The sequence below is a fragment of the Electrona antarctica genome (genome assembly GCF_951216825.1).
Source record: "Electrona antarctica genome assembly, chromosome: 3".
Taxonomy (NCBI): domain Eukaryota; kingdom Metazoa; phylum Chordata; class Actinopteri; order Myctophiformes; family Myctophidae; genus Electrona; species Electrona antarctica.
In genome coordinates this window covers 38,866,837-38,881,917 of record NC_136808.1, presented here as the reverse complement: position 1 = coordinate 38,881,917, position 15,081 = coordinate 38,866,837, and the positions used below count along the sequence as shown (strand labels likewise).

At 41.4% G+C, this 15,081-nt stretch overlaps 2 protein-coding genes across 6 annotated transcripts; one reads left to right on the top strand and one right to left on the bottom strand.

Annotated features, from left to right (window-relative positions):
• Window positions 1-271: 271 nt before the first annotated feature.
• Window positions 272-7,300, bottom strand: LOC306920253 (radial spoke head 10 homolog B-like). Of its 2 annotated transcripts, none has more exons than XM_079496946.1 (9): window positions 7,169-7,300; window positions 3,812-3,891; window positions 3,521-3,669; window positions 2,901-3,008; window positions 2,564-2,674; window positions 2,038-2,122; window positions 1,608-1,679; window positions 1,016-1,244; window positions 272-659 (listed from the first exon to the last, which is right to left on the bottom strand). In XM_079496946.1, exons 2-9 carry the CDS (start codon window positions 3,849-3,851, stop codon window positions 557-559), a joined length of 897 nt encoding a protein of 298 aa, XP_079353072.1. In that variant the 5' UTR covers window positions 3,852-3,891; window positions 7,169-7,300; the 3' UTR covers window positions 272-556. The 2 variants fall into 2 exon arrangements, with proteins under 2 accessions (XP_079353072.1, XP_079353073.1); XM_079496947.1 differs by having other exon boundaries at window positions 1,033-1,244.
• On the top strand, window positions 7,203-15,018 carry LOC306920254 (uncharacterized protein; the record flags this gene model as incomplete). Of its 4 annotated transcripts, none has more annotated exons than XM_079496948.1 (16): window positions 7,294-7,431; window positions 8,468-9,896; window positions 9,994-10,133; window positions 10,310-10,395; window positions 10,574-10,663; window positions 10,845-10,949; window positions 11,068-11,261; window positions 11,359-11,736; window positions 11,847-11,941; window positions 12,032-12,146; window positions 12,551-12,598; window positions 12,851-12,916; window positions 14,444-14,495; window positions 14,580-14,630; window positions 14,726-14,770; window positions 14,946-15,018. In XM_079496948.1, 4 exons carry the CDS (start codon window positions 10,582-10,584, stop codon window positions 11,554-11,556), a joined length of 579 nt encoding a protein of 192 aa, XP_079353074.1. In that variant the 3' UTR covers window positions 11,557-11,736; window positions 11,847-11,941; window positions 12,032-12,146; window positions 12,551-12,598; window positions 12,851-12,916; window positions 14,444-14,495; window positions 14,580-14,630; window positions 14,726-14,770; window positions 14,946-15,018. The 4 variants fall into 3 exon arrangements, with proteins under 4 accessions (XP_079353076.1, XP_079353075.1, XP_079353074.1 ...); XM_079496950.1 differs by having other exon boundaries at window positions 7,203-7,431; XM_079496949.1 differs by having other exon boundaries at window positions 11,542-11,736.
• Between the last annotated feature and the right edge of the window lie 63 nt (window positions 15,019-15,081).

Sequence of the window (15,081 nt, the reverse complement as noted above, 5' to 3'; positions counted from 1 at the left end):
ATTCTAAATCCTGACTCAACATTTTCTGAAAAACTCAATATGTTATACATGGCAACAACTACCCCAAAAGGGGTTTCCTGGATTCCTGGCCAGCATGACTTCCATTTAGTATATCATGCACTGTAAGCTGTAGATGGCCTATTTTCAGTTATTTGAAGAGGGTATTTGCTGAAGTGGTCAAACTAGCAATAGAAAACATGTATGTTGCCCCAGAAAATGCATGATCACTGCATAGGACTTGGAACACAACTCTTCAGTTGAGTTTTTTGTTGTTGCTTTAATCCATGTGATAAGGGTACAGAAAGTAATATGCTTAGAAAAAAGCTAAGCAACAGTCTGGGAAATGTTGACATCAAAAGCTGTTGGGCATACATTGCTTCCAATAATTGTTGCATATCTGTATCAGAGTATATTGGTAAATCTTTTGTTTGCATGGCTGGATCGAGGTGATCCTAGTACATCAGCGATCAAAGCTAGGTGGTATTGGAACAGTGGTTCTCAACTTTTCTGGATCAAGTGTTCAAAGACCATTTCATTTTGGGTCCGGTGCCAGCACTCAGGATACATTGACTTCATCCTCTTGTCCATCAGCTTTCTCTGCTGCCGTCTCCTCTAACTCTTTCCGCTGCCGCCTCTCCTCTTCCTCCCACTCTTTCAGCCTGGAACGGAGAGATCACTTGAAATGACAATTCTTCTCCTTAGATAAAAACATTCTAGGCCTGCAAATATCATGCAATATATTCGACCACAGCCAACATTTGGCCAATCAGATTCGACTATACAAATTCTTAGTCGGGGACACCACATATTGCATGATTTGACAGATTTGCAGTCTCACGTTTGTCATGCAATAATAGATAATGTGCTTAATGTCTGATTTAACATGCTATGGTTTCTGATATCAAATCATGCAAATAAATTTGACTGATTGGTAGTTGAATCAGACACTCGTTCTTGCTGGAGAGACGACTAATCAAGGTCAGGCATTCTACACATCTAGTTTGAACCAGACTACCTGGTCTGTTCTAAGACCTTGGCCAGGCTGATGCGTTTCTGGGCCTCCTGGCGTAACCTCCCTTCCTCCACCTCCCTGCTCAGCAGTCTGCTGTAGTCGTATGCAGGGAATAAGATCTGGCTGAAGAACTGGTGTGTCCTCTGGATCCATTGATCCATTTCATCATCATGAGTCACTGGACCTCCAACTCTCATCACTTTTTCTTCCTCTGCAGCCCTTTCTGCAGGTTCTGGATATAATTATAGACAACCTTTTACATTGGCATGACTTGCAGGGAATATTTAAAAGCCTAGCTCATACTTTTTTAACAACCATGTTACTTTAAGTTATTTTTGAGGGGCGCTAGCCCCCCTATGCCCAGCTTTGTGTGTCTGTGTGTACCCCATAGAGATGATTTCATTGGCTGAGCAATATGTGTACCCATACTGATGATTTGATTGGCTGAGCAATGTGTGTACCCCATAGTGATGTTTGATTGGTTAAGCACGAATGTGATGTATGATAAGAGCGCCCCTCACTTCACACGAGTGTGATTTTTTTATATTGAAGGACAGAATAGATGTATGTTTGATAAAAGCCTTATTCAGTGTACCTGTGCTGTGTAGAGGCAGCAACGATTCCTCCTTTTTATGGACCTCTGATAACTGTGTGGCAGAATCACTGGCTATCGTTGAGAAATGCACACAAAAACAACAGTATGACATGGTTTACTGCAAGGATTTGCATTTTAAACAAAGTGTGTTTGTGTTGGTTATTCTTTTTTTTTTTTGGAAGAAAAGTAGATAACTGCTGATATTCAAATGTTGCCTGTGGTTCAGTTTAATCAAAGACAAGACATACTGTAAATTGTATATTTGCCACACATTACCGTACACAGCACAAGCATAGACTTACATAACTACAGTGAAAATGTGTTTCATAATTGCATTTGTACATATTACTCAAAAAGTGCTGCACAATATGCATATTACAATGTGCATAAGTGGTATCAGTGTATATATTAGAAAAACAAATAAAACAACCTGCTGTCTGAGAGGTGGCTACGGGACTGAGATTCTGCTGGGACTCAGAAGAGGACAACTGCAGAATGTCTCTGGACCTGGTTGTCTGTGTAGAGAAGTACAGTAGGAAATTATGCCAAAACGACACATCTTGCTAAATGCAATTCCTGGAAACGCCACTGGGACAAACTGATTTTGAACTGGCCCTTTCACCCTCTGGTTTGACCACTGATTCAATTATAGAACTTTATGAACCGGGCTGCATAAACAAACATCTTCCATGAGACCTACTTTAACTCATCTTGTTTCCAACCAGGAATATTTCCCACCTTTTGCAGAAATGACAGTATACACATTAACCGGTTCATAAAGTTCTATAATTGAATCAGTGATCAAACCAGAGGGTGAAAGGGTTTGATGTTCTAGTTAGTATACACAGAGGGAGAGAAGACTAGGGAATATGAAAGGTCCTAACAAAATGTGATCAATGTCTTTTAGTCTGAAAGGTGTATGTGCCCTAATGCCTCCTCCATCATTGTGACCTCACCTGTTTGGCTTCTATCTCTGAACAGGGATGTTGCTGTCTATCTTGACCAATCAGCTGGCTCTTCACTTCAGCACAGGCTAGAAGAGCTTCTAAGAACTCCAGGAACGTAATCTACAAGGAATAGACAGGTAAAATATTAATGATCAGGAGAGGGAGATTGGCTGGATAGATGTGTAGGCCTACTATGCACTACTACTGTATATGTAAGTACATCAATAATTGTATCTATTCTGAAAAATATTACTTTGATTTATTTTGTATTTGTTGTCAAAACATGAAACTTTTAATGTATGTTTTCTTATTAGGAACAAATAGATATTAGAGCACAAGAGCTCACCTCTAGATCCAGGTTGTAAAAAGACCACTCTCCGGTGTCAATGTTCTCAGCACTCATGATCTTCAATAATTTTCCTGTGGTCAGCTTGGCATCAAACAGACCAAGATCCTGGTTTCGGTGAGAAACATTGACTATAAAAACTGACTTAAACATTCTGGTATATGAATCAATTAATAAAGGACTTAAAAAACAATAGAAATGTGTAGTAGTGGGATGTGGTTTCATGGCAACTGCACGCAGAGAGAAAGCCACATGGTGGCACCCTTCTGCAGTTAAACATGGCATATATACTGCCAGACTGTGCCAGCCCTATTTCTCTGTTGGTTAGTGGGTATGTCCTAGGTTGGATGTGTAGGCATGATGGAACCTATGCATGGAACACCCTGCATAGAACCTTACCTTCACCAGACTCAGGGTTCAGGAAAAATAAAAGAAGACATATATCACATTGTTTTCCGATCTCTCATATTGTTTACGATGTGCACTGCACACAATATACTTTAATTGAGGTATCTAAAGAGAGTACTGGACTGTCTTTGCCCATACTGTACAGCCCAGTCAGAAAGTAGTCTGTGCTCACCAGTGTAGTTTTCACAATCACAGAGAAGTAAAAATGTTACCTTAAACATCCACACAAGGTGCCTGCAGGTCATGGTGTGGTCAGCTGAGGATGCTGGCTTGACTACACTAAAGGCCTGATAGATCTCCCAGCACCTCTCTGTGTAGTTCACAGTAACCACCGCATGGACTGGGTTACTGAACAGAAACCCTGAATCAAAATAAAGGTGTAGAATTTTAGGGTGAGACTGCAGTCACTGGAAGGTCTTTGTATGTGTAGAGTACAGTACAGTACAGTACAGTCATCTGTGTGTATAGAAGCCTATTTCGTGGAATGTGAATGCTGTATGCACCTTTTACATTCTTTGCATTTGGAAGGATGTTGTCATTCATCAGCTTGGAAAAGCATGCCACCAAAACACTGTTTGACGACCTAGGACAATGAAAGACACATGTCTTATGTGTTCTTTATTGCACAGAAAATTCAGTGTTCATTTATCCATTTGTAACTGAGATTATATCAAAATTTAACCAAATGTACCCTAATGGGTTCAATGGAAACTAGAAAAAGTGCCCTTCTGGGCACAGGTCTCCACCAGGAGGATAGGACTGTGTGAGATGTTTGGCAAAATGTTTAGTAGTAATATAAACATGTTTGCCTTGTATGGCAATTGGATGATTTGAGGCATTTTGTTCCAATCAACCTGTTTTGCAAAAATCAACCTGTTGGTGGCGCTATAACAGGCCAATGTGAAAAGGGTGGGATATATTCCTCAGCCTAATAAGACAATGTGTGAAAGATTTCACGTAAATTGCATGCTGTGTTCATGATTTGAGGCTTTTGTTCAAAACGGGGCAATCTTGCAAACTGTGAAAGGCAATTATAGCCAATTAGGGTGGAATATGAAATATCGGACAGATCCGACTTGAGCACATGACCATAGAGATACTGTGTAACGATTTGTGAGATTTTTGGACAGAATCTGGAGGAGTAATATCCAAAAATGTGTTTTACAAAAGTCGGCCTCCTGGTGGCGCTATAAAAGGCAGATGCGGAAAATGCAGGTCAAAGGTTTGTCCTTGGCCTCTAGGGAGTGTGCATGCAACGTTTCACGCAGATCGGTGCAGTTTTAGGTAACAAATGTGAAAAGCTGCCTCAAGGTGGCGCTATAACAGGCTGTTCTGGAAAATGCGGGGCAGAGGTTCATCGTTGGCATCTAGGGAGTGTGTGTGCAAAGTTTGGCATCGACCGGGTTAACGGTGCCGGAGATTAGCTGGTAACGGACGGACGGAAGGACACACGGACGGACACACACACACACGGACGGACACACACACGGACGGAGTGCAAAACATACTCTCTCACCATGCCTTCGGCCTGGTGGAGACAATAACAGGCCAATGTGAAAAGGGTGGGATATATTCCTCAGCCTAGTAAGAAAATGTGTGAAAGATTTCACGTAAATTGCATGCTGCGTTCATGATTTGAGGCTTTTGTTCAAAACGGGGCAATCTTGCAAACTGTGAAAGCCAATTATAGCCAATTAGGATGGAATATGAAATATCGGACAGATCCGACTTGAGCACATGACCATAGAGATACTGTGTAACGATTTGTGAGATTTTTGGACAGAATCTGGAGGAGTAATATCAAAAAATGTGTTTTACAAAAGTCGGCCTCCTGGTGGCGCTATAAAAGGCAGGAAAAGGTTTGTCCTTGTCCTCTAGGGAGTGTGTATGCAACATTTCACGCAGATCGGTGCAGTTTTAGTTAAAAAATGTGAAAAGCTGCCTCATGGTGGCGCTATAACAGGCCGTTCTGGAAAATGTGGGGCAGAGGTTCATCGTTGGCATCCAGGGAGTGTGTGTGCAAAGTTTGGCATCGACCGGGTTAACGGTGATGGAGATTAGCTGGTAACGGACGGACGGAAGGAAGGACGGACGGACGGACGGACAGACACACACACACACACACACGGACGGAGTGCAAAACATACTCTCTCCCCATGCCTTCGGCCTGGTGGAGACAATTAATTGTGAATGGGAGTGTCTTTCCGGTGAACACTGGTATTATAACCCCTGAGTATAATTGCATTTTAATTACCTATAGTGTTATGTCCTTTTCAATTTGGTCGTAAAATAATATTAGTTATGCATTTGTTCTCTGCAATGTGTATCCTGTCTGAGTTATCTCTCCTGATTGGATCTGTGCATGAAAATGCATTTTCTGTTTGAGTAAGAGCTGGAGGGACATAGAGACTTACTTACTTATGGAGGTTACTGAACAAAGAATTTGCAGCTAACGCATTCAAGTTTAAACGTGAGGACCATAAATGAATGATAACTTCATGCATGATGAATTGATGATTGAGTTAATCTGCAATCCCACACCACCTTGAAACTGCTTGACAAGGTCTACCACTCTGCGCTTAGTTTATTACTGGCCCACTGGGCATCCTCAAGTTAGAATGCATCATTGTACTTTGTATCAGGCTTAGGGCTGGCTGTCCCTGGCTCCTGCATGTTTATAAAGCAATCTAAAAAAAAAATTACCTGTCATCTCTAATTTTTCTAATTCCCAGACAAGGTCTCAGGATCGGTTGCTGAAGTCCCTTAAGTAAAATAAATAAAATACAAGAATAAATTAAACCTTTTAGTTAATTTATTAATCTTGATGTGAGTGGAATTCCCCTTTAAGGCAATCTTTTCTTAAAATGAAAAGATGGTCATTTGGAGAGCAAAGAGCATCAACAGATAGGAATTTAGGATTGAAATGGTTTAGTCCAGACTCCAGGGTAACACAACCCTTGAACCTGTATCAGCTAATATATGATGCACTTATATGTTTGTTTATTAATCAGATTACCAAAAAATATAATCATCCCATTTGAGGTCTTCCGGAACAGGGCCCTGAGAACACGGCACCATTTTCATGCCCATTTTATTTTACATTTTATATTCACATTTAGTTTACAAATGAGGAGCCAAATGTTTTACTAACATACATTTAACGCACAATATTTCTTCAGATGCAACAAATTGCACACCTTTGATAGCCATAGTCATTTTGGGGATAAACAAGAATTTGAAGGGTACATTTATCTGATAATGATGTAGATAACATTATGAAACAATTTGGAGTATAATGTATAACTGGAACTTTAAAAAAAATATATAATATATATATTGTATTATATTATAACTGGAACTATCTGAGGTCAAATATAGTTTTGTTGTCAATACTCCTTTTATCCAGAATAGGCACCCAGCTGCAGCCTATCAGCACACAGCGTGTGCAGCCTATAAGAGCCTCTGTAGACTGCTTCAAACCTAACCCGCCATCTTTGATTGTTGTTTAAGTTTAGCAGCAACAATCAACATTAATTTCCACTCTTTAAAGGTAAGCTGTAAAGACGTGTTATGCAACCAACTGAACCAAGAACTGAAACCCGTTTCAACAATCTGAAACAAACTACCACTAATGTGACCAAGTTTGTAAAAAAAAAGTTGCTTGCTTGCTAGCCGTTAGCACGGATCGACACACGGAAAACAAGTTGAAATGTGTCTAGTGAACTTATTTTACAAACCATGAGGTGTATATATCTCACCAGCTTAACATTTGAACTGTAACAAGCACAACTTAAATCTTAAATGCATATTTGCACAATGTTTTTAAAATATCATTTTGTGTCTTTACCATAACTTCTCACCTGTTAACCAGACTCTACCAGCAATCAAGACGATATGGAGGCACCTGGTAAATTTTCTCTCCTGCGGCAGCGAGATGTCAGTGTCCCTATGCTCAGGGTGAAGATGTCCCGGAGGAGATCACAATCTCAAAAGGAGAACCGGGAGTGTGCCGTCAACAGCCGCAGGCAGCTTGACCAGGTCCCTGAGCTGGACTCGACACTGGAGGCAGTCAACATCTCCAATGTTAAGGAGACCGCGCCACGGGTTGGACAGTCTGCTAAAGGTAAGGCTTGATTTGTATAAATGCATGCAACTTAAAACCTAGCCCCATATGTGCCCTCTCCCTACGCTCATTCTGTAGCTCCGAGATGAGGTCACAGACAGAAACCCCTCCCACCCCGTTCAGAAACGGCGCATGTTTCCACAATTCCCCATTGCTTACCCTTTTCTTAACAATGCACCAAAACCTTGAAGTGACGTTCCGGGTTTACACTAATTTACCGTCAACAACGCCAAAGAAAATCCAACTTTAAACGGTTACACGAGCGTTACAGCGGTTGTTTAGCATGTTTTTCAAGGAAGTTGAAAAGCTTTAGCGCCTCCCCGGCGCCTCCCCTGGTCGAAAATGTCCAACTGACTTCAGTTCACTCGACATGCCCGCGCACACGCACCAATCCCTTGATAAACACGGAAGCGACTGACAAAATTCGCTTCGTAAAGGCTCGGTTCAAATCGCTAGTTGGATTTTCTTTGGCGTTGTTGACGGTAAATTAGTGTAAACCCGGAACGTCACTTCAAGGTTTTGGTGCATTGTTAAGAAAAGGGTAAGCAATGGGGAATTGTGGAAACATGCGCCGTTTCTGAACGGGGTGGGAGGGGTTTCTGTCTGTGACCTCATCTCGGAGCTACAGAATGAGCGTAGGGGAGAGGCACCCAGCTGCAGCCTCGCAGACGAGACGTGCTCCGTGAGCGGGCCGTGCTCCGTGAGCAAGAACAAAAACATGGTAATACATAAAAATAGTCATGTGAATCATACGTAAGCTAAGAACCTAACAGTGGAATATCTATATAATAATACTGCATATACAATATAGAGTGCTATGTCTCCAAAACGATATTAAACTGACTTAATAAATGTCTGCAACACAGAGTGTTTAACTATATGATGCTGTTTATTAGCTAGTCTATGGTAGTCTTAGTGATGGTGGTCTCTGTTGTCAAACTTTCAGTGTTCAGACTGATGGTTATGGTTATGACAAATATTGCCTATTTTAACATACTCCTGAATATTGATTTAGCACTTTTTCTTTCCTTTTCAGAAACACATATCCGTAATGAAATCTGGCGACCAGCCAGTGCCAGTCAAGTGCGGCCGGCAGTACAGCTGCCCGTTCTGGGGACCCACATAGGCCAGGCCTCTCTGGTCAGCCAACCAGCCAGGCCTGGCCTGGGTCCCCCCACCCCCAAACCTAACCACTAGGACAATCAGGGATTGGCCGTACTGCAGCTACAAGACTCCTCCCCCTTCAAGAGTCTTGGGCGTGGCCACAGAGCTCTTCGCTGCACATGGCAGACCCTCCGGTGGTGACGAGGAACACCGAGAGGCACCCAGCTACATAGTGTCAAGGACATCACAGCAACATCCTACCTAAGAAGCGAGTGCATAGATGCCAAAAATGGCATGTTTGTTGTTCTCAAGACACTGCATGGATGCACTATTCCCTTGCATGTGCAACAGAGGTCCTGGGGAGGAGACCACAAGCTTCGTTGCGAGTCCCTCAGCTGTCGGCAGAATCAAGAAGTGGCCTTAAGAAGTGATCTCACGGCCTGGGCCACGGCTCAGTGGTCCAGGCACCTTGGCTGGCAACCCAGTCTGGCAGTGTGCCGCGGGTTCGACTCCCGATCCCGACGGCCTTTACTGCATGTCTTCCCCCCCATCTCTCTCCCCATTTCCTGTCAGCCTACTGTCTGTCCCTCCATACAAATAAATAAATAAAGGTGAAAGCCACAAAAAAAACATTAAAAAAAAAAGAAGTGATCTCACAAGCTTCAGATGTGTTCACCTCCGCTCACTTGACTACTGTACAGTGACGGTTACAGCCCCAGAGTTGCTTCAAGACACCTTGCAGTTGATGGTGACGCAGAGATGGTTTGGGGAAGACAAGTTGAGAGAGTGCATGAAAAGAAAAGAGGCTGCCAGTGCACAGCAAGCTCCATTGTCTGTTTGTACCACCCTGATGTTTCCAAAATATTGTGTGTCTGTCTATGAGCCATCAGTCTCTTATTACAGTCGTCTTGGGCGGGTGATGGTCGTCTATAATAAGAAGAACACCTGGCATTGTGGTTGCAACAGCTCTTGCAGGTCATGCGCTCACAAATACATTGCAAAGTGGCACCTCTTTCAGGAACATCGAGACCTCTTCAGGCGGGTGAGATCAACAGAGCATTCATTGCAAATGGAGGAAGAAGTTGGACAACATGGATCTTTGGACGGCAGGAGTGATGAATCGGTATACCCTCCTGAAGGTGAGATTCTGAAAAGGATGGTCGAATACATATTCAACCGAAAGAAGCTTCCAGCTGTACTGCAAGAGGACTTGCGGAAGAGGAAGACTAAGGAGGATTACCCGACACACTTGATTCCTCCCGAGTCCCAGTGCTCCATCTGTCCTGGAAGGGTGCCCCTGAGTGACTGCATTAAGATCACCTCTCATGCTAAAATTGTCACCACTGACGGCATTATTGAAGGTAAGTTTAAATCTAATTGGCGTAAATCTGATTTAAGTCATATATTAAATTTAATAAAATCTTATTTTAAGAACTAATATACAGTATTATCTTTTAGACATAAGTACATACTGCAAGGGGTGTCCCATGTTTGGCATGTACTATCGGTACCAAGAGTTTGCAGATGGACTACATAACTTCAATGACAGCATACTTCTTAGTCTTCACTTCTGTCTCCATTTGAGGTCTAATCTGCAGGTTTGCATTTTTCTTTAATTATGCTGCAATTATCTACAGTGTAATTTTATTTCTTAATTGAGTTGGTCAACAAAATGGTTAAATATTGTTTCTTCATTGGGATTTAATCCTAGGTATACATGCATAGGAGGCAGAGTGAATGCCTTACAATGCTTTGATGTTGCCTTCCCTTTCAGACCAACCAGTCTATTGGGAGTGCTATTCTGGCTCTAGAATATCTTACAGAGAAGAAGTTCCCCTTGGCTGATTCACTCCATCACGGGTACCTGCATTTTGAGGCTCTATCTGAGCATGACTACAGTTACAACTGTGTTTTGATTGATTGATTGAAAATTGTATTAACAGTTTGCAGAATTACAGTACATTTCAAGCACAAACTCAATACAAAGGCTGTTAACTGAGTGGACGACCCAATTAAGCATTACACTTGTTTACAACAGGGTCCACCATGTTCAATTCATCATATGCGTTGTGGGGACCATCCACCAGTGATCGTCATGGATCTGGAAAAGCTGTGTTCAACATGTCTGGTAAACATTTTGGCTTTCTCATAATCATAGATGGGGAGGGTGTTTATAGTATAAGGTCACTACTACACAACTTCCCTTCCTAAATTCATTTATTTTTAAATGTGCAGAAAAGTATTGCTTTTATGTGATTGTAAGGTTCTCTGTGGTGGTCATAATATTGATACAAGTCTGTTATTTGTAGCCAGTGACCTCAAAATGCCACCTGAGGGCTACAAGGGAGAAGTGAATGTGGAAGAGTTCTGGGATTCTGTTGGCAAGCAAGAGATTGCCAGGGGGTTTCTTACTAGTAAGTACAAAAGATTTGCTGACTTGCACTCAACAATGGAGATGTAAAACTTTATTGAAAAGATTCCTATTGATAAAAGTTTACAGTACACTCTAGTGCATTTCTTTCTTCCATTAAGGTAATAAGGAGAATCCTTTCTCTGTGCCACCATCCTACGAGTACTGGGCTCCTTGGATTGGTCCCAAGACCTGGAAGTCTGCAGTTGTGTTGAACACTGAATTCCACAAAGTTCCTACAGCTAGAGTTTCTGTTAATGAGGCGGAACTGAGTGTAACTGAGAGTCGTCTTATTGATAAGCTCATGAATAAACGGGTATGGAATATTGTGCATGCCTGTTCAGATTTACACAATGGCAATTGCAACAGAAATTTTCATTACATTTAAAGTCTCTGCATTTATTATTACCCAGGCTGGGGTCATTCGAGACCTATGTAAAGAGTGTGGCCTGGATACTGGTGGCTCCAGAAACGACCTTATTCAGAGACTGAAGACTGAGATGTCATCGAGGGCTGGCTATGACAAGATCTTTGAAAAGATATGGGGTGCATCAGGTATTTCTTACATAATGCATGATTTATTTTCCCTCTGGCAGCCTCCTCTGCTGTAGACCCCCTGCCAGTTTCATCTGATGTACAAGACCACCTGCCAGTGTCCTCGGGACAAGACCCCGTGTCGTCTGATGATCTTGTCCAGGGGATTCTGCCAGAGGATCTTGTTCAAGGATCATGGGACATGGATCTGTCTCCACAGGATTCACTGATGGATCAGCCATACCATGCAGAACCAGGTGACAGATGCAGTGGTATTGGGCATGGTATCTCGGCTAATATGACACACTTTTTTTTCTGTAGCTGATGCAGTCCTTTTTGTCTTTCGGTTTTCATCTTGTTCTGTCAGTATGTGACGATGGCTGCCAGGCTCTAACATCACCTGAAAACATCCGGGGAAGAAGAGACTGGGACTTCGCTTTCCATGGGGGACAGCAGACACTGGTACAAAGGAGAAAAAAAAGAAAACTGTCAGACTATGTGTTGTGACATTGCTACAATAATGTGTACAATTTCTTTCCTTGACTGTTAAAGCTATGTGCTGAATGGGCAACGTTCTCCTGAAGAGCACATTATTGATGTCGGCGCAATAACTTTAAAGCGCAAAGATTTCCTGACTTTGGGGTTGGAGAGGGAGGTGGAAGCCACGGTGAGTACTATATCTCTGCTGTCGGGAGGAAACCACCTAACTCCAAAATGTTCATTTTTCAGGAAATTAAAACCTTATATTTTGAAAACAAAGCAATACAGTCTCATCAAAGTTGGTGTTGTGACTTTCTATATTGTCAATGACTTCCATGAGAGGGGTAGAGGTGGTGGAGTCCAATGGCCTTAAGTGGTTTTGTCCAAAGTAATTTTTACTACTTTCCATTGGTTCAATATTTGCAAAACAACACACAGACATAAAGGGTGTTCAATAGCACTGATTTATGCAACAACAAAAAAATCTAAAATGGACTTAGGAGGTTTCTTCCCGACAGCAACGATATCATGATCTCAAAAGGCAAAGATCAATTCTCTAAAACTCAACTTATGCTTCATGCAACTTTACAGATTGTCAACTGCTGTCTCACCATGATCTCTGAGATTGCCAGATGTCGAGTAAGTTGTGTTTCTAAGTTTCTTAAGAAATTATTTAAATGTTTTTGGACATATTGAAAGGTAGTATGTATTTACAGGGAAAGGATGTAGTCACCATGGATGCGTATGTGGTGGCGTCATGGAAGGCACCATATGATGACGATCCCTTTCTGTCCCTATCAAACTTATCTGATCAATATAAATGAAAGCTCTAACTTCTAAAAACTTTGTATGCCAGTCTACATTAAAACTTTTTTTCCCTTATTCTCGTAGGATGATGCAGCTTCTAAAGACCTCATCCTATGCCCGACATGGAAACCAGGACACTGGATGCTCAGTGTAAGGCTTTTTGCATGTCAACAAATGTAGTCTTTATAACTTTGTAACGGGTGCAGTACTTAGTTTAGACTAGTCATTGGTTAGACCAGTCATTAGTCCTACAACTACAACCTATCTCAAACCCTCACCCTAAACCTAACCTCCCACGGGGCAGCACACCTAAACCTAACCTTAACCAATGACTAGTCTAAACTAAGTATGCACCCCCTGTAACTACTTTAATAGAGTAATGTATACTTCTGTGATCAGTGTCAATATTGTTTTGACAATATTATTTTGGTCATGTAATTGAAAACCACATGTGTGTGTGTGTGTGTGTGTGTGTGTGTGTGTGTGTGTGTGTGTGTGTGTGTGAAGGTGAAGTGAGCGGTGCCTCTTATCATGATATATGACACAGTAACGTGCTGCTACCGACAAATAGACACACATAGTCACATGCTGGTTTGTACCTAATTTATTCGATTCAAAGGAGCTTTATTGGCATGAGAAAACAAACGTTTACATTGTCAAAGCAAGTGTCACAAACTCTCAATACAATAAACAGTTGAAAATGGAGAAAGTATATACAGTTGGACAGGGTACAGCATTTTGTAAATGGAGCTATGTCACATTGCATCGTTATGTACATGTTATAACGGGTTATAAAGCTTTTTTGAAACTAATAGCAGCACTTCTTTTCAGTCACTTTGGGACAAATGGCAGCATTTTTCTCATGACTATTTAAATGGTATACAGAAAACTCAGATTTAAGATCTGTTTAAAGGTAGCAGCTCTGTTTCACAATTGCTTTTAAAGAAAAATAGACTGGAGGTTACACATGATGCTAATTATTTTTTGCAACTTCTTTACCACTGTTTCTCAGGTCATAAGACCAAAAGACAAAGTCTTGCACTTCTTAGACTCTAAGAACCCCCATGGCTTTGGCAGTCAGGAAAATCTCTCACTTTTCAGGTTATTTTTAATGCAATTTTGGCCCGAGTTCAAAAGTTGGCCCTCGAGTTCAAAAGTTGGCCCTCAAGTTTAAAAGTTGGCCCGACGTTCAAAAGTTGGCCCTTAATTTCAAATGGCCCAATTACCTTCTATGAGTTGTACAGCTGCATGTGTTCTGCTGGCATGACTTGTATTGCTTGGTTGCATGTTTTATGTTGCATGTGTGACTTGTATTGCTTGGTTGCATGTTTTATGTTGCATGTATGACTTGTATTGCTTGGTTGCATGTTTTATGTTGCATGTATGACTTGTATTGCTTGGTTGCATGTGTTCTGCTGCATAACTTCTGTTGCTGTGAAATGCATGCACTCTTGGATGAGTTGGGTATTTCTTTCTGTTCTGTATGGCTTTATAGGAGAGTGAGATCTGGACTGGTTCAAATGTATGACATTTTATATTTCTAACTTACACCCCATCTTAAGCATGGAACTTGAGATGAGTTTAAACGTAACCACGGTAACCGTGCTGATATCATACATTTGACTCAATCCATCAAGTCATGTACTTGTAAATAGTAATTACATGTTTATTTTGCAGTAAAATGGCTATGAAAATGGTGCCTGGGCTTTGGACTGTCATGAAGAATAAGGTAGTAATAAAGAAATTATGTATACTGTATTCATCTACTGTAGGTGTATTATGCGTTAGACTTGAACCATTCTGTTTCTTCCAGAACATCCCCCTACAGATGGATGGACTGTGTTGTGGAGTCTTCATGCTGATGGTAAATTAAATTGACACACAAAGCTGTTATTACTGTACTTATTGCGTACTGGTTATTGAATGAAAATTACATTGTATGCTTGAAATGTGTTGCAGTATGCTCTCCACCTGGTGATTGATGAGCCATTTGACTTCAGTTTTGTGAGTTGAAATTGTACACATTTACACACAGACATACCAAAGATAAGGCTGTGGTGGTGTCTGCTTCTGATGGAGAATTTCACTCTCGGCGGGTAAAAGAGTAAAATAATGGAATGCAATTAATTTTGACATTTTTAAGTCTCTGAATCTAACCTAAACCTTCTTTCTAATATAGTCAAGGAAGGAAATTTGCCCATTGGTCAGATGATGCACTGAAAGTGCGGGAGGACGCAGACAACGACGCAGACGAGGCATGTTTCTTAATAGCGCATGAACAAGTTGAAATTTGTATTTGTCTGGTTATTTTACTG

Bases quoted from the DNA above. Each gene is read 5' to 3' on its own strand.
- LOC306920253 (XM_079496946.1), bottom strand. From the start codon at position 3,851: ATGAATGACAACATCCTTCCAAATGCAAAGAATGTAAAAG. The intron at 2,123-2,563 runs GTGAGGTCACAA...TTCTCTACACAG, and splicing joins CAGAGATAGAAGCCAAACAG to ACAACCAGGTCCAGAGACAT. The intron at 1,245-1,607 runs GTACACTGAATA...AATTATATCCAG, and splicing joins GCTGCCTCTACACAGCACAG to AACCTGCAGAAAGGGCTGCA.